At 42.1% G+C, this 22,627-nt stretch overlaps 2 protein-coding genes across 2 annotated transcripts in view; one reads left to right on the top strand and one right to left on the bottom strand.

The window, feature by feature from the left end:
- LOC108289285 (RNA/RNP complex-1-interacting phosphatase-like) overlaps positions 1-21,858 on the top strand; it is a 43,768-nt gene extending 21,910 nt beyond the window's left edge. The window contains exons 2-6 of the mRNA XM_037731437.1: positions 2,201-2,335; positions 14,577-14,641; positions 15,627-15,701; positions 20,854-21,114; positions 21,565-21,858. Of these exons, the coding sequence (XP_037587365.1) occupies positions 2,201-2,335; positions 14,577-14,641; positions 15,627-15,701; positions 20,854-20,954 (376 nt within the window). The 3' untranslated portion in view covers positions 20,955-21,114; positions 21,565-21,858. The remainder of the gene's footprint in view (positions 1-2,200; positions 2,336-14,576; positions 14,642-15,626; positions 15,702-20,853; positions 21,115-21,564) is intronic.
- On the bottom strand, positions 3,667-9,760 carry LOC108289286 (uncharacterized protein C2orf78-like). Its single transcript, XM_037731438.1, has 4 exons — positions 9,664-9,760; positions 6,586-7,348; positions 5,127-5,686; positions 3,667-5,054 (listed from the first exon to the last, which is right to left on the bottom strand). Exons 1-4 carry the CDS (start codon positions 9,758-9,760, stop codon positions 3,667-3,669), a joined length of 2,808 nt encoding a protein of 935 aa, XP_037587366.1.
- Positions 21,859-22,627: the final 769 nt, after the last annotated feature.

The raw sequence follows: 22,627 nt of genomic DNA, 5'->3' as shown, positions 1-22,627 counted from the left end.
CCTCGGCCTCCCAAAGTGCTGGGATTACAAGCATGAGCCACCACCCCTGGCCAGTTTAGCAATAGTTTTTGATAGGCACTCTAGTGTAGTGGTTGTCAGGCTGGACCTGGTTTTACATCTGGGCTCTGTTACCTGCTTTGTGATCTTGGGTAAGATACTTAGCCTGTCTACATCTCCATTTTTCCATCAGTCAGATGGAGATTTTAATAATACCCCATAGTGGTTATTGTTGACAGTTAACGTGGATTTAAACAGTTAAGCACATTGTAAACACTTTCAAAACTGCGTTGGCATTTTTAGGCCATGTGTGTTGGCTCAGCACTTAGGGAGGCCGAGGTGGGAGGATTGCTTGAGCCCAGCAGTTGGAGACCAGCCTGGGCAACATGTTGGAACCCTGTTTGTTTGTTTCTTTTCTTTTTTGAGTCAGATTTTCACTCTTTTTGCCCAATCTAGAATGCAATGGTGCAGCCTAGGCTTACCACAACCTCCGCCTCCTGGGTTCAAAGGATTCTCCTGCCTCAGCGTCCTGAGTAGCTGGGATTACAGGCATGCACTACCCACTACATCCAGCTAATTTTGTATTTTTAGTAGAGATGGGGTTTCTCCATGTTTGTCAGGGTGGTTTCGAACTCCTGACCTCGGGTAATCTGCCCACCTCAGCCTCTCAAAGTGCTGGGATTACAGGCACAAGCCGTCATTCTTGGCCTGGAACCCTGTTTTTATTAAGAAAGAAAAAAGCACTTTTAAAAATTTACTTTTTTTTTAAGGTGTTTTGTTTTTGTTTTTTTGAGACAAGAGTCTTGCTCAGCCTCCAAGGCTGGAGTGCAAAATTGCATTCTTGGCTCACTGCAACTTCCGCCTCTCAGGTTCAAGAGATTCTTCAGCCTTAGTTTCCCAAGTAGTTGGGATTATAGGCTTGCACCACCAGGTCCAGCTAATTTTTGTTTGTTTGTTTGTTTGTATTTTTACTAGAGACAGGGTTTCACCATGTAGGCCAGGCTGGACTCAAACTCCTGATGTCAGGTAATCCACTCGCCTCAGCCTCCCAAAGTGCTGGGAACAGGCATGAGCCACCATGCCTGGCCTGAAAATTGACATTTTTAAAAGATGTAAACAAACATTTTAAAAACATGTTGCTAGTGGCATTGAAAATTGGTTTAAGCCTTTTGAAGCACAATTTCAAGAGCCATAAAAATGCTTTACCTAGTAATTTCATTTTGAGACTAAGGAAATACTTCAAAATGCAGAAAAAGCTACATTTACTGAATCCTTCAGCACATTTCTCAAGCCCCCTACCTTGTGTAGGACCCTGGGCTAGCTCAGGATCCGGTAGTCTATGTTTTGCAATGTTAATCCCAGCATCATTTGTGGTTGTGGAAAAACTTGTAGCTGCTGTGTTTCCAACTGGAGAATGTAGCTAAATAATGATTACATCTATACTATAACATTTTATAAAGCCATTGAAAGTGGTAGCTTATTTATGATAAGTGAAAATAATAGGCTGTGATTCAACAGTCAGAATAAGATGCTGGGGAAAAGAACAAAAGGAAGTACTAACGGAATTAGAGTAAGTTTGATTGAGAGCTCTGCAGCAGGCGGCTATATTTTCTTTTCTGAGATTTCCGATTTTTCTTTTGTATAATTATAGAAGGTTTTCTGATCTTGCTTTTGAAACAAGTAAATTTAAATCCTATTTTTTCAAATTTGCTACATGTACCATGGTTAAAGTTGTTTTACATTTTATAATTTGTGTATATTCGTTTATAAAGTAGAAGTAGCCATGTGTTTTCAGTATGAAATAGCTTATTGTGTCTTATGTCAGCCCTACCAGACTTCGGGAGAGAAAGTATTTAATTGGAGTAGTATGGGCATGCATTCCATGCATTTATTTCTGTAGGGAAAGGTGGAAAGGCTTCTGGGAATCCACACTGTGCCAGGGCATTGTGGGTAATTGAAATGTATTTTCTTAATTTAGCTTCATAACAGCTCATGAAGGTGGAAAGTGTTATTAGCCTCATGCTATAAAGAACTTAGGGAAATAAAAATCAAGTAGTTTATCTGCCAAGGTCACACAGGTTAGTAGAGTATATGTTATTTTGTAAATTTATGAATTTAAAATATTTTATAAAAATATAATTTTAAAATAAACATTATTTTATTAATCCTACTAATGGCTTATTACTTTTTGTTTTGCTTTAAGAACGTTTTCACAGAATCCAAATGTTTACCGGAGAGGCCATATCGCTCCTCCTGGTCCCCCTGGAGATTATTCACACAGGAAGTACACTTGGAATCTGAAGCCAAATGCCAGTAGAGCAGCCCAGGAGAGAAAAAGGTGGTATCCTGACAATTACTCCAGACTATCCTATCCAGCCTATTGGGAATGGACCCAGTGATACAAAACTGTCCTGGAATTGTACCTGGAGACCAGAGCTGGCCTGAAGATTGCTGGTGATCAGGTTTAATGAGGTTTCTTTATTGTTCCCTTATGTGTTCAAGCTTAAGAAAAAATTATATTGCTGTTTACCTCGCTAGGAAGGTGGCACAGTGTTACTGGCTTGTGTGTTGTTGTGAAGGTGAACTGAAGTAGCGCATCTCACTGGCCCATGCACAGGTGGTGAGTCAGTGGTGATCTATACTCCAGGGTCTTTTCTGGGCCAGCTTCAAGCTGCTTCAGTTCACTTGGCTAGGTCCAGGTTATCATCTGCACCTAGAACTGTGAGCCCTTGCCATTGCCTGGTGGTAGGTTCCCCTGTTTTGTACTGACATTTCCCAACTGTGATCATATATGTATAAGGTAACCCAAACCTGCTGGAGATGAGTCCTGAATCTTATTTTCTAAAACACCTATCTGATAGGCCATGAGACATAAGGCCATCATCCATGGGAGATTTTGTACATTTCTTTTGGTCCACCCAGCCTCATTTTCTGCCATTTTCAACTTCTATCCAAATTTTATTCTTTTAGTCCTAACCTCAGATTCTGCATCTTAACTTCTGCCATTTCCCCCATTTCTGATTCTTTGTATAAGCTCATGAAATCTCTCCCCTTTTGGCTTTCTTAGTCCTGGACCATGTTCCTTCCTCTTTCCTCAGTTCTACTGTCTATTCTCACACCATCCAACTTTTAGTACCTTCTTGTTTTGATTTCATTTATTTATTTATTTTTTTGAGATGGAGTTTCGCTGTGTTGCTCAGGCTGGAGCCAGTAGTGTGATCTCGGCTCACTACAACCTCTGCCTCCTGTGTTGAAGTGATTCTGCCTTAGCCTCCCAAGAAGCTGGGATTACAGGAACCCACCACCACACCCAGCTACTTCTTTGTATTTTTAGTAGAGATGGGTTTGACCATGTTGGCCAGGCTGGTCGTGAACTCCTGACTCAGGTGATCTACCCACCTTGGCCTCCTAAAGTGCTGGGATTACAGGCATGAGCCACCACGCCCAGCCATAATTCCTTCTAAGGTGACCTTTGATCCCCACCACACCAAGGAAAACCCACAGTCAACAGCATCTCAAAACTCAAAAGCCTATTTATTACTTATCTATTAATTCTATTAGATTTCTTTATTAAGTTTAAAAAATATATTATTGGAATAAATAAATCAGTGTCTATGTATTTTGAAAAGCAGCTGGTATCCAAAGTAAAGCCAACAGCCTCAGCAGCTCTTAGATTCTGTAGCCATAGTATTGAGAAATTTCCATATCTTTTTCCCTTTGGATGAAGAACTGCAGTTTCCCCAAAGATGTATATTTGGCAGCATTCTCACGCTCTTGCTGAGCCTTCCTCTTCATGGCCTCACGCTCTGGCCTCTGCTCTTTTGTGATGGGCGTTGACACTACTGGCCCAGAAATGTCAGGTGTCCTCCATGGCCTGGGTTGTAAGCTAAAGTCTTGGATTAGAAATTGATATTGAGGCTTGGGCAGTGACCGGAGATTGGTCACAGCGGTGGAAACAGGCTCCCGCTGGAGAGAAGAGCAAGATGATGTTTCGTAGGGTGCTGGCCTAGAAGCAGCAGACTGAGAAGCAGTAGGAGGCTGGTTGGGGTTGGCTGAACCGGGTTGGGTTGCATTGGTGGAAATTGGCTGAGCTGGTCTGGCAGGACCTGTCAAAGATGTGTTGGTAGGAGCCGGTTGGGACGGACTGACTGCAGTCGACTGAGCTGAGTTAGTAGAACCAGGTCGAGCAGGGCAAGCCACAGCAGGCCTATGTGAGGCCGGAGGGTGTGGCCGCCGAAAAACAGGTTGAGCTTGAGGTTTGTCCAGGGTCAGAAATGGCAGTGGTACCAACTTGACCTTCCCAGGTGGCGGCAACTCATACTGGGATGGAGATGGACACTCTTTTTCAGCATTATCATCCAGTTTTTGGGCCTTGACTTGAGTTTTGTCCGGGCCTTTCCCCTCACATTTGGTATCCAGCCATGGTTTGAGAACTGAGAATGACTGGGGATTCTGGATGTTACTTGAGCTTCCCAGAGTCCAAGAGGAAGAGAATCCACTTTTCTTGTCGATCTTTTTCCCCAGTGCATGGAAAACTTGCACAGACTCTAGCATGTGCATGCCTAGGGAGCTTCGTGGCTTTTTGAACGTCTCTTGGCTAAGTTCAGGTTGATATTTCTTCCGCTTCGTTTTGGGAATAGCTTGCTTCTCTTCTACCTTGACTTTGTTCCCTGACGGCTTACTGTCTTCAGATTTCTTAGAACTGTTCTCTCTGCTCCTTTTGGTCTTCTCCTGCCCGTGCCTCTTAGTTGTGCTGCTCCTGCTGGATGCGGCTTTGTGAGGTTTGTTGCTAGAATCCTTGCCCTTGTTCACAGAAGCACTGTCACTGGCGGTAGCACTGCAAACAGCCACTGCTCCCTCTAACAGGCTCTCTGGGTTCTTTGGCTGGATTTTGGCCTTGGGAGCACCCTGGATAGGCTCAGCAGCTTTATGCTTGTTCTTCCTGACTTGATCAGAGTGACCTTTTATGATGCTTGACTTTTCCTGCACCTGATTTACCTTGATGGCACTGGGATCTTTGGCTTTCTTTACTGAGGGACTTTTGGGTTGGTCAAGGTCTTGTAAGGAACTGAAGATGGAGGGACTTTTGGGTTGTTCCAGATCTTGTAAGGAACTGAAGATGAAGGGACTTTGGGGTTGGTCAAGATCTTGTAAGGAATTGAAGATCGCGGGGAGGTGAGTACCCTCGACCAATGTAGTGATGTCTGCAAGATCATTGCTAGACTCAATCCCATTTTCAAGTATCCCTTGGCCCTCAAGACTCAGGCTGTTCTTTCTCAGATTGGCATTTTCGGAACCAGGCTGCTCCTCTTGGCCAAGAGGATCAATGCAGGACAGAAGCTGGTGAATATCAGGGATTTCTAAAGGAAGCAGTGAAGGATCTTGATTTTCTTTTGGGAACTGGTAGGCATCTAGAGGCTTTGAAACTTTGGTTTTAATCTCATCCAAATTCTTATTCTCAGTTTTGTCCTGGCTTCGAGCTGGAGACAGTGCCAAAAGATTAGTTGGACTCTGGACTGGAGCTATCATTGAAATGTCCCCAAGCTCAGGTGATGGATTACTCTCAAGTATCTGGGTATTTCGGGTATTGCAGGATTTGGAGAATCCTGGAGTTTGTGCCAGACAAAATGTCTGGCTTGGAGATTGAAATCCCAGGGAAGTATGCATCCCCAGGGAAGTTTCCATCACCACAAAGGAATCAAGGAAGAAGTCAATCCCTGGTAAATGAGATGTTCCCCCTATATGCCAATGCAACAATGTGATACCTTTCTAACATGGGCCAGGCATTTCTACTAGCTCTTCTTCAGGACCATGGATAAGACCCTGTCTTGGATGATAGGCAATGACTGTTCTCTTACTGGTTATCATTTGATGTGATTGTTTCTTGGCATTCTTTGAATTTCATAGTGGTGTTGTAAGCTAAATAAAAAGTGAAAGTGATTTTTAAATAGGAGATGTTTTATAAAGCCTCACATTCTCATATAGGGTCATTTCCATTCTCTCCACTCTCTTGAGAGAATAACAACCCTTTACACCATGGTCTAGGGGAGAGAGTGGAGCCCTTCCTCATGAAATATATAAGCAAGCACATATTCTGAGTCTGTTTGTTTTGGAGAGGATCTCTGAGCACAAGGTCTTAAATCCTATTGTAATTTAAGGAAAATCAAAATGTCACTGCAAAAATAAGAGTTCTGAAGGGCCTTCCAAAGAGACTAAAGTAATAGATTAAGGAAGAAAGTTACAGCCTGCTGGTGCAGGGGAACTGATTAGCCAGGCCACTAAAAAGTTTTGTATCTCTTGGGACTCTTGTTACAATTTTAGTATATGTGCTGCTGAAGTGAACACATCTCTTGGGACTCTCTTACATGTGGCATAGATGGCCATTATAGTCTTCCACTTTCCCACTTCGAAGGTTCTTTCAGGCTGTTCTTACACAGCCTGAAAATGATCAGCAGTGCCCAAGAATAGTGGTTGAAGTCTCAGGACTTAAATTCTGCCTTTCTGTGGACTTACCACTCGGCTATAGATTTGACCCTCCCTTTCAATGCTGAGTGTATTCCTCTCCTTTCTTTTTGGTTGTACTCACCTTGAAAACTGGTTTCTGTGATGGGTTCAGCAGATACAGGGTAATACATCCCAGAAGTGGAGACTGGTGGTAGGACTTTTGTTGGCTGAACCTCCTTTAGCACCATCACCATTTCTGGTTGATAGGCAGAGGTCCTATCTCCTGGGTATGACACAGAGTCATAGGATTGCAGCCAGGGGCCAAGTTCTCCAGATAGTTGAGGCCCCAGTGTGCCTGGATTATAGTAATAGACCTGGCTTCCTTTCTGGTAGGGAAGTGACAGGCTATGGCCGTGTTGGTTTGGAATTTGAGATTGTGTCCTCTGAACAAGGCTGGCAGATAGTGTTGGATACAGAGGAACCATAATATTGGCGTCTGAAGTTTTATCATGCTGGGCTGTCATAGACATGGAAGAGACACCTGTGTTCTGGTCAATAACAGTCACAGTGAAGTCCCTGAGTGAGGATGACTTCTTTTCTGTGCTTGCTGTAATGTCCCACGCAAAAACGCTTGGGTAAGAGGCAGTTGAAGTAGAGCTGTGGCTCTGGCTACTAACCCCAGACAACATAGATGTGCTGGAATGTTGGTAAAGGTAGGCACTGCCCGTGAGTGGCTGGAAAGAGGTGCCAGAGGCTGATGTCAGTAGCCATGCTGAGCTAACAGCTGGAGCAGAGGCTCTGGAGAAGTTGGAGATGCCTCCTGTAAAGGAAGCCACATTGCTCACCACAGGCAGTGAGAGCTGCAGAGAATTTGCAGTTCCAAGCAAAGAAGTATTTTGGAAATCTTCTGTAGGAAAGAAAGAAAGAAGAACAAACAGATGAGATTGAAAAAATTTCACCTTATTTGAAGAACAGCATCATCGTAAGGTTGTTTCAATCAGGAAGCCTTTAATACTGATATTCACTGAGATACCAAAAGCAAAACAGTTTATGATGGCCATGAGTGCCGAAGCGGTTTGGTCCTCTTGTGATGAACTGCCTTTGTGTCCAGTTTGGTCACAGATGTGAAGAAGACCCAAGCGGTCTGGCTTCGTACGCTTTTTCCTAGGCTAGAAGCAACCTTCTCCCTTCCCTATCTTTCCCTTGCATCTGGGTGAGTATTGGTTCATAACTATTTCGTAGAATTGGAGCATTTTAGAACTGGGAATCCGTAGAGAAGTACCTCATTTTATGAGTAACTGAGGCTGAGAGAGGTCAGATTGACCTGTTTAAGATTAACCGTTATGTTAATGTCATCACCATGACTTCCTTGCCAGGATTCTTTTCTCTGAGCATAGACCAGAAACCAGGAGAAATAGAACTTTTAATATGACAATTTTGGTCTATGAGAATATAGTACAGCTATTACTTTTATAATCATTACTGTAACATTTGCTTATACAGGTCATGTGACATTTGCTAGCATTTACATTTAACCCAGGCCGTTGGTAAATCTGAAGGGTCATTCTTTGCCCTCTTTAAGCCTGGTTTTTTATAACAAGTCAAAATACTACCTGATAGTTTTACAAAGAAATTTTTTTTTGGTCTTTTCTTTGTTTGTTTGTTTTATCTTGTTTGTTTTTTTGAGGCAGAGTCTCACTCTGTCACCAAGGCTAGAGTGCAGTGGCTTCACCTTGGCTCACTGCAGGCTTTGCCTCCTGGGCTCAAGCAATTCTCATGCTTCAGCCTCCTTAGTATCTGGGATTATAGGCGTGCACCACTGCACCTGGCTAATGTTTTGTATTTTTAATAGCGACAGAGTTTCATCATGTTTGCCTGGATGGTCTCGAACTCCTGACGTCAAGTGATCTGCCCACCTCGGCCTCCCAAATTACTGGGATTACGACGTGAGCCACCATGCTTGGCGTGGAAGCATCATTTCTAAAACACATTTCTAAAATGCTTATATTAAAAACTGTCAATTGTCATCTGTGTTAAAAAAGGGCAACAGAAAAAAACAACTGAATGTGACTTCCGATAAAAACCAACTTCATTTTGCCCTATTCTGATTAGATTTTACTCTGTTTTATTTCTGCTTTTCTTCTAAAATTTAAAATATATATATTTTTCCCTTGAAATCATTTTGTCATTCTCCAAAGTGTATCCAAAGGGAAGTGTAGGGGACTCTGTCTTTCTGCTTTCATTTAAAATCCCAAATTCCTTACCCTAGAATATCTGCCTCCTTATAACCCAGTACTCTTCATTTTCTCTTTCCATCTAGTTTAGATAGAAATCTCCAAAATGTGAATATTACTTTTGTTTGTTTCAGACAGGGTCTCACCTTGTCAGCCAGTCTGAAGTCCAGTGTTGTGAACATGGCTCACTGTAGCGTCAACCTCCTGGGCTCAAATAGTGAACTGATCCTCCCACCTCAGCCTCCTGAGTACCTGGCATGTCCCCACACCTGGATGATTTTATTAAGTAAATTGTAGAGATTGGGACTCGCCATGTTGCCCAGACTGGTCTGGAACTCCTAGGCTCAAGCGATTCTCCCATCTCGGCCTCCCAAAGCACTGAGATTACAGGCGGGAGCTACCATGCCCAGCTGAATATTAAAAACGTCACTACACATAACTAAATATAAAATAGTAAAGTTAAAATATTAGTGAGGGAGATGGCCTCCCAAAGTGCTGAGATTATAGGTGTGAGCCAGTGTGCCTGGCTGAATATTTAAAACATCACTAAATTTAAAATATTAGTTGGAATATTAGTGGACGGAGACTATTACACATGAAACACCTCAGATTATGTTGCCAGTTTTCTATGCCACTTATGTTTTCTCTCTAATTCTGTCAAAACGAACAGCCTCAAATGTGTCTGATTTCATTTTCTGTACGTGTGCCCTTTAAGACTCAGCATTAGAAAAGAAAAGGGCAAGAGGGAGTAACCAGTCTATTATCCTAATGTAACAGATGAGGAAACAGATTTTGTGAGAGAATAAAAGAAATATCTAAAGTCACACACCTAATAAATGTCAAAGCCAAAACTGAAATGAGGTCTCTAGATTTCTCCTTCAATACTTTCCCTGTTATTCCAAAGTGTTTGGGACTATAGGGGTAAAGAAATCTAAAGTTATGGGGAAGAAGTAAAATGAAAAACTGTCAAGAAAGTTTCTCTCTTTACCTGACATGGTCAGAGAAGAAGAAACATCAACTATAGATGCAAGGGATGAAGAGACGATCCTAGTGGATGTCTGGGTGGCTGAAGCCAAGGAGCGCATGTGTCCAGTATGAAGGCCACTGGTCACACTGGTCACTGGCCACTTGCGATGATACAAATTTACAGGCTACCCTAAGATTCTACCAGGTGGCAGTAGGCTTGCTGAGAGAATGATGTCACAAAGCAGGCAGTTTAAAGGTGTGCGATAGCCAATAGGGAGGCCAGATCCCAGGAAGATGGGATTGGCTGGCAGAGGTGGTAGGAAAGCTGAAACAGTGCTAAGTGGCTGAGTTCCAGGGAGGTGAAATCTTGCAAGATCATCTTAGTGTTTCTTATACATGTTCACTAATATCATTGACTAATATTTATATTTTATATGTCATATTTCATACTATATAATGCTATACATTTATAATTGTATAGTACATACACAGTATCCTTGCAGAGAAAGGAAAGGGACATCTAAGCTGAGCAATTACCGTTGTTCTAAAAGGATTTCAGTGAATCTGATTAATGAATTTACTGCTGCTTTTAAGGGCCAAACGAAGACATTAAAGAACCCTCTTTTGTACCTTGGTTGAAGAGCAAAGTTCATTGACTGCTCCTTGTAGGAAATGATGTGGTCCAAAGCGCCTCTCTTTTAATTTCTTCTCCTTGAATCCTACCTTCCTTGGGCTGGCCCAGGCTCAATCAGGTTGGACTTGGATGTCTCTCCTGCTGTCCATTTTCCCCTTGATTTTAGGCATTGTTTCTGGGCCAAGCCTTGATCTTGCATTTTTACACTCGTGGATATGACTTCCTGTCAACTTCCAGAGCTGAGGTATCGTTTTCAGTGTTGGGACGTTTGGAAAACGGACTCTGCTCATGAGAAGCAAACACCAGAGAGGTAGAAGACAAGGCTGACTGCAGACCTTCCCTCTTCTAGCCTTTGTTCACAATTCTTTTGCCCAAGTTTGCTACGTCTGGCTCCGTGGGCCACACAGACATCCTGCCATCCTGCTCTTTTATACATGAGAGGCATTCAGGGTACTTTCTTTCTTCTCACGTAAAAGGATCCAGTGTGGCAGTTACTTATAGCCTTCTCGCCATTGCAAACAGTCACTGCAGAATCTTGGGCCTTTAGAATTCCCTGTCAGCCATGCTTGGGTGCAAGGACCAGGCAAAATGAAGAGTTGAAGAATTTAGTGGAGAATGGGAAAGAGGCCCAGTGAGGGTACAAGAACAAAGAGATTTGGGTGGATTTTTTGGTTAGTGTGAGAAACAATTACACACACTTATTTTGTATTAACAGAACAGATAATTCAGTATTTTGTATGTAGCTAGATAGTCCAGAAACTTCCATGACTTTTGTACACTAAAGAAAATAATCATAATATATTTTTTCCATTTTGTTTTATGTCATATTGCCTCATTTATATCATTCATTAGTATGTCTATAGAATGTAGATTGCTTTTATTTTATTATTTTTATTTATTTATTTTTGAGACAGTGTTTCATGCTTGTCTCCCAGGTTGGAGTGCAGTGGCATGATCTCGGCTCACTGGAACCTCTACCTCCTGAGTTCAAGGAATTCTCCTGCCTCAGCCTCCAAAGTAGCTGGGATGACAGGCACCCACCATCATGCTGTACTAATTTTTGCGTTTTTAGTAGAGATAGAGTTTCACTATGTTGACCAGACTGGTCTCAAACTCCTAACCTCAGGTGATCTGCCCACCTCAGCCTCCCAGCGTACTGGGATTATAGGTGTGAGCCATTATTCCCGGCCTGTAGATTGTTTTTAAATGCCCTGGTTGTTCTGCATGTTTTTACCCTGTCATATTTTTAAGGAATACAATATTGTAAGACATACTGCATGTTTTTCTCATAATGGCTGTTTCTTTTGAGACATCATGAACTATTTTGGCCTGATAGGTTTTGTGGAGGAAATCAAAGAGGGATGTGTGAAAAAGGCACTGTGGTGAGTTGTGCTGTGTGCTCAAAGAAAGAAAGAGATGTCTGCAGTCAGCTCAAGTTGACCTGGATTGCCTTGGTTTTTGTTTTTCTAGTTAGTGCTTTTCTCACTAACTTCTTTTATAACTGTGTAAAATGAGTTAGGGCCGAGTTGCTGGTGATTTCTGTGTGGAATCAGCTGGTTTGGGGGAGGAAATCTATGGATATAATCATTTACCTTGGAGGTAAGCTTTTAGAGACACCTGAATTGATCTTTTTTTTTTTTTTATTATTGAGATGGAATCTCGCTCTGTTGCCCAGGCTGGAGGTCAGTGGCACAATCTTGGCTGACTGCAATCTCCAACTTCGGGGTTCAAGCAATTCTCCTGCCTCAGACTCCTGAGTAGCTAGGTTTACAAGTACACACTACCACACCCAGGTAATAATTGTAATTTTAGTAGAGGTGGGGTTTCACCAGGTTGGTGAGGCTGGTTTTGAACTCCCGACCTCAGGTGATCCGCCCACCTTGGCTTCTCAAAGTGCTGGATTATAGGCATGAGCTACCACGTCTGGCCCTGAGTTGATCTATTGAGGGACTTTTCTAGTATGTGTGAGAAGGTACAGAATGCCCAGAGCCCACAAGAGGATAAACTCAAGATGGGACCTCTGAAGATAAGTATTGCCTTTATAGACCTATTTTCTCATCTCTTCCAATAATGCTTCTAGTACTATGAGATAGGAATTATTTCCGTGATCGTATGTGGGTGGCTGATGCTTATCTGAGAAAATATTCAGAAAGGGCTGGCAGTGTAGAGTTAGGCTTAAGCTATACAAGGTTTTGAAGTTTTATTTTCCCCCTTTAAGCTTAGTTTCATGCCTCAGATAGCCTGCTTTCATGCTTGTGTGTAATGTGAGACAAATACACACCAAGTATGTGCAAGCTAGACTAGTGTCTGTTTTCTCTATGTTCCAGTGGAAATCAAGGAAATCTATAGCTACTACAGACTATACTGGTGGTATAAGGTGGGAGGAGTATAGTAAGATTATTTCTGATGGCAATAAAATGTTTACTTATTAAAATATTCAGTTCTAACATTCAATTCTAGTTAGGCAAATGCTTATCATAGGTTGACCTTTCTTGGTCCCCAGCCTCTATAATGATACTCTGTCCATAGTTCCAGCCACTTAACAATCGCCTTCAGTCTTAATATCATCTTAACCTCTAAATCTTAAATGTAGGATAAAGACCCTGAAGAGCTTTAGCACAACACTCTGGAACTTAGCTGTAAGTTTTACCATAACCTAAAGCCTCAATATTATAGTTAGGACTTTGTCTTGTTTCAGAAACCTACTCCCTGCATTATGACTTGTACTTGGTGTAACGTAACCAGTCCTTCTACCCATCAGACCCTTCCTACTCTATCCATAGTCTCTTTCTGGTTTTATTGAAGACTGGAATCCCTCAATCTCCGATATGGTATCTGGGGCCCTAGCAGATACTGGTAGACTTGTCAGTATCCACTGCTTAGCTGTTTGGTGCTCTAAGTATGCCTTGCTCCTGTGATTTCCACCCCAGAGTACTGTACACTTGTGAAGGCATTCTTCTTCCTCATGTTGGACTCAGTCTCATCTAAAGACCTACTCTTTGTCAGATCCCATGCTTTGTAGAAACCCTATTCTGCCTAAGTCTGGGTTTTGTTATGTCAACTGTAACTGAGTTTGTTCTCACCCCAGTGTTGTGTCTTTTAGGAATCTGAAAGTGTAAGCCCAATATAGCTTTTCTGGTTTCTGAAAAACTTAGGTCATATTTTCTATCTTGTCAGGTCTATAGACATTTGTACCATATGTAGAATTGGGCCACTATGCACTTACTGGATTTTTTCATAAATTCCAAAAGACTATTGTATTATTTGTATATTTAATTTTTTGGAGCTGGAGTCTTGGTGTGTTGCCCAGGCTGGAGTGCAATGGCACGATCTTGGCTCACTAGAACCTCCACCTCCTGCGTTCAAGGGATTCTCCTGTCTCAGCCCCCATGTAGCCTGGACTACCGGTGAGAGCCACCACGTCTGCCTAATTTTTGGGCTAATTTTTGTATTTTTAGTAGAGACATGTTTTTACCATGTTGGCAAGGCTGGTCTCAAACTCCTGACCTCAAGTGATCCACTTGCTTCGGCCTTCCAAAGTGCTGGGATTACTGCCATGTGTCACTGCGCCCTGCCAGAATCTTTTATAATTGAATGGCAAATTTGAATGTGGACTGGGTGCAGTGGCTCACGCCTGTAATCCCAGAACTTTGGGAGGACAAAGCAGGCAGATCACTTGAGGTCAGGAGTTCAAGACCAGCCTGGCCAACTTGGTGAAACCCCACCTCTACTAAAATTACAACAATTAGCCGGGCATGGTGGTGCACGCCTCTAGTCCCAGCTACTCAAGAAACTGAGGCAGGAGAATCATTTGAACCCAGGAGGCAGAGGTTGCAGTGAGCTGATCATGCTACTGCTTTCCAGCCTGTGTGACAGAGCGAGATATCATTTCAACAACAACAACAACAACACATAATTGAATGTTCCTAATTGTATGTTTGCTATGTTCGGCTAACATGTCTTTTTCTTTTTCCAGTTAAAAATTTATTAATATTGACACATTTCTAATGATGTGGAAATTTTCAGAATTGTAAAGGTTTATGTATTTAAAACTGGTTGTAATATTACTGTCTCAAAAGTGTTAATAAAGCTAATGGTCTACCTGTGTTAATGTTCATTTATTCAATAACTCTGACCTTTCTGATCCTTGGTTTACCCAACTCTAAAATGGTTGCAAAGATTGCTAAAAATATATGTAAGATACTTCCATAAATTAGAAACTAAAAAGTAAAAGTTAGTTTTAAAAATCTGCAATCCTAATTACTTACACTTTAATCTGGAATTTAGTATTCTGTTTTCAGAGTTGCTATAGGGCATGCTGTTCTTTGCCGTTCCACTTGTAGCAGAATTCAGTGTTTTCTGACAGGTACAGATCTTTATGCTTGAGACTGTGTGGAAACCTTGGACTTGAGCTCCACTCTCGGTTATTTTTGGTGTTTTCTAATACCTAACTACATTCTGTCCACTTCTAGCATGATACCTGGTATGTGATAGAACCCAGTAAAAGTTTGGTTGTGATGGGAGTGGATGTTTATGCATTATTTTTGGAGGATAATTAGGTAATGTCTTTCAAAATTTTAAGTTTGTATGCTTTTTATTCTAGACATTCTACTTCTAGGAATTTAGATATAGCTGTGTATGTGTATGTGTATGTTCACATTGCAGCATTGTCTGTAACAAGATTTCAAAAGAACCTGAAAGCAACAAAGGTTCATTAACATTGAACTGGCTGAATACATTATGGTACTTTTAATTATGTTACTGATAATCCAATAAATTCCTTATGGCCACTAAAAATAGAATGTAAGTATGTATAAATTGACTGGGAAAATCAGTGTTCGAGATAAATTGTAGAATATGTTTAGTTACTCCTTTTGTATAAAAATAGAGGACATACATATGTGTGAAAGTAAATATTTATACACGATATGCAAAATGTGAATGTAAGCACTTGTAACTATCTAGAACACACAAAGAAGGTGGGGAGGTGGTGCTCGGGGGAGTTACGGGGCGGGGACAGACGGACATTCCTGTGCCACACTGTTTGAATTCTGAAGGGTGCATGCACACCCTCATTGACCTGTGCTACCAGCCTTTGGCTAAAGAGGGCGCTGTAGCCACCAAAGTCTTGTTTACAAATCAAGCGTCTCAGTAAGTCTTCGTGGTTACGCCCTCACGACCGACATGCGCAATAGCGAGACGCCGGAGCTCTGCGTGGGTGGCTTCCGAGTCTCTTTAGGACTAGAGTCCTATCCTGGCACTGAGGGTGCCGGATTGTCGCTTTTGGCCGGCTTGGCATTGGGTAGGCGGCTTCTTGGGACCCACATGAGCTAATGGCATCATCCCCGCAGTGGCTGGGTTCAGGGACGCGACTTTCCTGGAGGCTCCTCAGCCAAGAAGAAGAGCGGAAACCACGTCCCAGAAAGGTAATATGTCTTGGGCCCTTGGCATGTCCTTTCCAGCTCATGGCTTCTGGGCGTGGGCTTCATCTTTTGTGGTCTCTGCGTCTCGCTTTTGCTGTCACAGGCTTGGCTTGTCCGCCCCTTGCTTTGAGGCTTTTACCCTCTTCGCCACCCGCTTTAGCTAAAAGGGGCAATGTCTGTGATGTCCTGTGATTTCTCCTTGTTCTTGTAAAAGTGAGGTTCTGGCCAGTGCTCTTATGTAAAATACGGAAGGATTGCTTTAAGGCGGGACTGTTACTTTTGGGGACACTCCTTAATTCCCAAAATAGAACCTCCTCAATTCCTTGTTACTTGGCACGGGAAGCGTAATGATTTGAGTTAGGAACCCAGCATTAGTAGCACCCTGTGATCTCACATGGAAAATTGGTTTGTATTGTTTTCAGAAATCACAAAGAGCATACGCTGTTAGCTCCTAACAGGCCTCATTTGAGAGATGTTCCTTTATACGTACAAATGATTGATTTTGAGATTGCACGCATGTGCAGATAACTGCTTTTACTCCTTGAAACCATCCTCCACCATCTCATACCTCAGTAACTCCTCTTCATTTTGTCTCCTACCCTTTGACTGTCAGCTTCTGTCAGCATTCTAATACAGGTCTTGCTAACCTACTGCAGGTTGGTTCTAATTAGTGTATCTCTTGTTAATTTCCATCCAACCATTGTTTTTTTGTTTTTTGTTTTGTTTTGTTTTTTTGAGACGGAGTTTCACTCTTGTCCCTCAGGCTTGAGGTCATTGGCTGGATCTTGGCTCACCACAACTTCTGCCTCCCAGGATCAAGCGGCTCTTCTGCCTCAGCCTCTCAAGTTGATGGGATTACAGGCCCCTGCCACCACTCCCATCTAATTTTTTTGTATTTTTAGTAGAGACGGGGTTTCAGGCTGGTCATCAGGCCGGTCTTAAACTCCTGACCTCAGGTGATCCACCCTCCTTGGCCTCCCAAAGTGCTGAGATTACAGGTGTGAGCTGGTGCCCCTGGCCCAATCCGTTGTTCACGACAACAAAAATCTTTTTTTTTGGAGACAGGGTCTTGCTGTGTCACCCAAGCTAGAGTGCAGTGGCACAATCATAGCTCACTGCAAGTCAGCTTCTCAGGCTCATTCAGTCCTCCCACCTCAGCACTCCTGGTAGCTGAGACTACAGGTGTGCACTGCCATGCCCAGCTAATTTTGTATTTTTTTTTTTTTTTAATAGAGATGGGGTTTCACCATGTTGCCTAGGCAGTTCTTGAACTCCTGGTGTCAAGCGATTCACCTGCCTCAGCCTCCCAAAATTCGGGGACTGCAGGCATGAGCGACTGTGCCTGGCCAAGAGATCTTTTTGACAGGTGATTGCTAAAAATTGAAATTGAATTGGAATTGGAATATTGCTCATGAGCATTGCTCTTAACGTTGTTTCAAGACTGAAAAAGAGCCAGCCATGGTAGCTCATGCCTGCAATCCCCACACTTTGGGAGGCTGAAGTGGGTTTGATCACTTGAGGTCAGGAGTTCAAGACCAGCTTGGCCATTATGGAGAAACCCTGCCTCTACTAAAAATAAAAAAATTAGGTGAGCGTGGTGTCGGACCCCTGTAATCCTAGCTACTTGGGATGCTGAGGCACAAGAATGGCTTAAACTGGAGGTTGCAGTGGGCCAAGATCATGCCACTGCACTCCAGCCTGGGTGACAGCAGGAAACAATCAAAAAAAAAAAAAAAAAAAAATTTAAGAGTAAAAGTGAACTTTTTGTCTATAATACAAGTTTGTGCATGATCTGGGATCCCATCTCCTTCTCCAGCCCCATTTCTTGCCACTCTTGCTTATCCTCACTTTCTATGCATCATATGTACAGAATTAACCCTAGTTAATTCTTTTTTTTTGAGATGGAATTCTGCTCTTGTTACCCCGGTTAGAGTACAAGAAATTGCAAAGGATCTGAACAGATAATAAAACTATTTCTCTTGGAAAATGGGGAAAATCTCAGTGTGGTTAAAGTGGTACGTTAGTACGAGTTCTCCAGAATGATAGAACAAGTAGGATGGATGCATGGATGGTTGGATGGATGGATGGGCCATTGGGTGAGTAGGTGGGTGGGTGGGTGGCAGGACTTTTTTATTACGGGAATTAGCTTATGCACTTAGGAAGGCTGAGAAGTTTCATAGTAGGCTGTCTGTAAGCTGGAGAACCAGGGAATCTGGTAGTGTTCAGTCCAAGTCAGAAAGCCTCAGAATCAGGGAAGCTGGTGCAGTAACTCTAAATCCAAGGCTGAATGCCTGGAAATCCGGTAAGATTTGGAGAACACTGGTGGGAGTCCTCAAGTCCAAAGGCCAGGAAGACTGGAGTTCTGATGTCCAATAGTAGGAGAAGGTAGGGTATTCCAGCTCCAGGAGAGAGCACAATTTGCCTTTCCTCTGCCTTTTGTTCTGTTCAGGCCTCTGGCCTATTGGACGGTACCTACCCATGCTGAGGATGTATCCTCCCACTCAGTCCACCCACTCATATACCAGTATCCTCTGGAAACACCCTCACAGACACTCCCAGAAATAATACTTTACCAGCTATCTAGGTATCTCTTAATCCAGTCAAGTTGACACCTAAAATTAACCATCACAAATAGCAAGGTATTATTCTTTGCCTCTTAATTTAGCAATAGGTTTTCTTTGTTTATTTTTGTTTTTGGAGACAGAGTCTCGCTCTGTTGCCCAGGCTGGAGTGCAGTGGCACAATCTTGGCTCACTGCAACTGCCACCTCCCAGGTTCAAGCAATTCTCCTGCCTCAGCCTTGTGAGCAGCTGAGATTACAGGTACCTGCCATCACACTGGCTAATTTTTGTATTTTAGTAGAGATGGGGGTTTCACCATGTTGACTAGGCTAGTCTTCCAACTCCTGACCACAGGTGATCTATCTGCCTCGGCCTCCCAAAGTGCTGGGATTACAAGCATGAGCCACCACCCCTGGCCAGTTTAGCAATAGTTTTTGATAGGCACTCTAGTGTAGTGGTTGTCAGGCTGGACCTGGTTTTACATCTGGGCTCTGTTACCTGCTTTGTGATCTTGGGTAAGATACTTAGCCTGTCTACATCTCCATTTTTCCATCAGTCAGATGGAGATTTTAATAATACCCCATAGTGGTTATTGTTGACAGTTAACGTGGATTTAAACAGTTAAGCACATTGTAAACACTTTCAAAACTGCGTTGGCATTTTTAGGCCATGTGTGTTGGCTCAGCACTTAGGGAGGCCGAGGTGGGAGGATTGCTTGAGCCCAGCAGTTGGAGACCAGCCTGGGCAACATGTTGGAACCCTGTTTGTTTGTTTCTTTTCTTTTTTGAGTCAGATTTTCACTCTTTTTGCCCAATCTAGAATGCAATGGTGCAGCCTAGGCTTACCACAACCTCCGCCTCCTGGGTTCAAAGGATTCTCCTGCCTCAGCGTCCTGAGTAGCTGGGATTACAGGCATGCACTACCCACTACATCCAGCTAATTTTGTATTTTTAGTAGAGATGGGGTTTCTCCATGTTTGTCAGGGTGGTTTCGAACTCCTGACCTCGGGTAATCTGCCCACCTCAGCCTCTCAAAGTGCTGGGATTACAGGCACAAGCCGTCATTCTTGGCCTGGAACCCTGTTTTTATTAAGAAAGAAAAAAGCACTTTTAAAAATTTACTTTTTTTTTAAGGTGTTTTGTTTTTGTTTTTTTGAGACAAGAGTCTTGCTCAGCCTCCAAGGCTGGAGTGCAAAATTGCATTCTTGGCTCACTGCAACTTCCGCCTCTCAGGTTCAAGAGATTCTTCAGCCTTAGTTTCCCAAGTAGTTGGGATTATAGGCTTGCACCACCAGGTCCAGCTAATTTTTGTTTGTTTGTTTGTTTGTATTTTTACTAGAGACAGGGTTTCACCATGTAGGCCAGGCTGGACTCAAACTCCTGATGTCAGGTAATCCACTCGCCTCAGCCTCCCAAAGTGCTGGGATTACAGGCATGAGCCATCGTACCCAGCCTAAAACTTGACCTTTTTAAAAGATGTAAACAAACATTTTAAAAACATGTTGCTAGTGGCATTGAAAATTGGTTTAAGCCTTTTGAAGCACAATTTCAAGAGCCATAAAAATGCTTTACCTAGTAATTTCATTTTGAGACTAAGGATATACTTCAAAATGCAGAAAAAGCTACATTTACTGAATCCTTCAGCACATTTCTCAAGCCCCCTACCTTGTGTAGGACCCTGGGCTAGCTCAGGATCCGGTAGTCTATGTTTTGCAATGTTAATCCCAGCATCATTTGTGGTTGTGGAAAAACTTGTAGCTGCTGTATTTCCAACAGTGGAGAATGTACCTAAGTAATGATTATGTCCGTACTATAGCATTTTCTAAAGCCATTGAAAGTGGTAGCTTATTTATGATAAGTGAAAATAATAGGCTGTGATTCAACAGTCAAAAAAAGATGCTGGGGAAAAGAACGAAAGGAAATACTAATTAATTGAATTATAGTGAGTGGGATTGAGGGCTCTGCAGCAGGGGGTTATTTTTTCTTTTCTCAGATTTCCAAATTTTCTTTTGTATAAACAAGTAAATTTGAATCTTGTTTTTTCAGATTTGTTGCATGTACCATGGTTAAAGTTGTTCTATACTTTATAATTTATGTACATTTGTTTATAAAGTGGAAGCAGCTGTTTTCAGAACTAAATAGCTTATTGTGTCTTATGTCAATCCTACCAGACTTTGGGGGAGAGAAAGTATTTAATTAGAATAGTATGGGCACGCATTCCATGCATTTATCACTGTAGGGAAAGGTGGAAAGGCTTCTGGGAATCCACTCTGTGCCAGGGCATTGTGGGTAATTGAAATGTATTTTCTTAATTTAGCTTCATAACAGCCCATGAAGGTGGAAAGTGTTATTAGCCCCACGTGTGACCTTAGCAGATAAACTACTCAACTTTTATTTCCCTGAGTTCTTTATAGGGAAAAGAACTTAGAGAAATAAAAGTTAAGTAGTTTATCTGCTGTGGTCATGCAGGTAGGAAACAGTAGAATGTATATAATTTTGTAAATTTATGAATTTAAAATATAAAAATACAAATTTAAAATAAAAATTATTTCGTTAATCCTAGTAATGGCTTATTACTTCTTGTTTTGCTTTAAGAACGTTTTCACGGAATCCAAATGTTTACCAGAGAGGCCATTTCCCTCCTCCTGGTACCCCTGGAGAAGGTTATTCACACAGGAGGTACACTTGGAATGTGAAGCCAAATGCCAGTCGAGCAGCCCAGGAGAGAAGAAGGTGGTGTCCTGACAATGCCTAATTACTCCGAACTATCCTATCCAGCCTATTGGGAATGGACCCGGTGATACAAACCTGTCTTGGAATTGCACCTGGAGACCCGAGCTGGCCTGAAGATTACTGGTAGGACTTTTAATTAGATCAGGTCTAATGAGGTTTCTTTATTGTTCCCTTATGTGTTTAAGCTTGAGGAAAAATTAAATTGCTATTTACCTCTGCTGATAAATTTGTGGTAAAAATACAGTATTGCAGGAAAAAAGTCTGTTATTTCAGTCTTGTATATTTCTAAAGGATAACCATATTTTAGAACTGAAACATTAAGAATTTCCCTTGCAAATTATTTTTTTAAATTCTATCTTGTTTTTCTGTGTATTTCTTTCTGACTAGAATTGTGATGTGTATTTATATACAGAAATTTTTATTGTTTTTATTATGTTCTGTTATTGACTCAAGTGATATCTTTATTTTCTGTAACTGTTCAAAATTTCTATTAAAATTGACGTATGAGATAATTCCTTTAGAACCGGGTTACTATCTGTAATTAATAGTATGTTTTCTTTGTTTTCTTTTGAGGTGGAATCTCACTCTGTCTCCCAGGCTGGAGAGTATTGCCAATTGAGCAAGAGAGACTGACTGATAAACCAGATTGCTGATTTATTAAATTATAGTGAGTAATTTACCTGGCAGTGTCATTGTCATCAGCTGCGTAGAACTATCTGGAAAACTTGAAAACTTTTATAGATTGTAAAGGTTACTTGATGAACAGAGTAGAATTATGTCGATTTAAAGCCTGAGGATATCTGGCAAGAGTACTGTGTTATTATTGCTCCACTGTTGAATATAACCTCCTGGGATCTTTCTCCAGTTGCCTCTTACAGTGAAGTTGTGGTTTATTCCCTTCCCCCCACCACCCCCTGCCCCGAGACAGAGTCTTGCTCTGTCACCCAGGCTGAAGTGCAGTGGTGCCATCTAAGCTCACTGCAAGCTCTGCCTCCTGGGCTCAAGTGATCCTCCCACTTCAGCCTCCCTAGTAGCTGGGGGCTACAGGTGTGGATGGACTACCATGCCTGGCTAATTTTTTCTACAGACCAGGTTTTGCCATCTTGCCCTTAGCTCAAGCAAATCCACTCACCTCAGCCTCCCAAAGTGTTGGGATTACAGGCATGAGCCACTGTGCCTGGCCTACCTTTGCTTTTTCTGAGTTGTCTCTTCTGCTGCTATACCTGTGGAACACACAGACAGATCATTTGGGAGGGTAATTATTTTTACTTGCAGAGCAAGCTAGAAACCTTTGCTGGCTCAAAGAAGTGTTTCATTATCATAACACATAGTAAGCCTTAGTAAATACTTGATGACTACTTGCACAACTTGGCTTCATTTCAGTTTTTTCAATTTTTATTTTTATTTATTTATTTTTAAATTTTTGGTAGAGATAAGGTCTCACTTTGTTGCCCTGGCTGGTCTTGAACTCCAGAGCTCAAGCGATCCTCCTGCCTTGGCCTCCCAAGAGCTGGGATTACAGGCATAAGCACTATGCCTGACCATTGGCTTCATTTTTTTAAATACCTGATTTTGAGGATTTGTGTCATTGAATGTCTGATGTTGTACATGTTGTTTTCTTCTTTCTCATCTGTGA

The sequence above is a fragment of the Cebus imitator genome, unplaced genomic scaffold (assembly GCF_001604975.1).
Source record: "Cebus imitator isolate Cc_AM_T3 unplaced genomic scaffold, Cebus_imitator-1.0 Scaffold399, whole genome shotgun sequence".
NCBI lineage: Eukaryota > Metazoa > Chordata > Mammalia > Primates > Cebidae > Cebus > Cebus imitator.
Note: the sequence above shows the minus strand (reverse complement) of the source record. Positions and strands in the feature narration are given on the sequence as shown.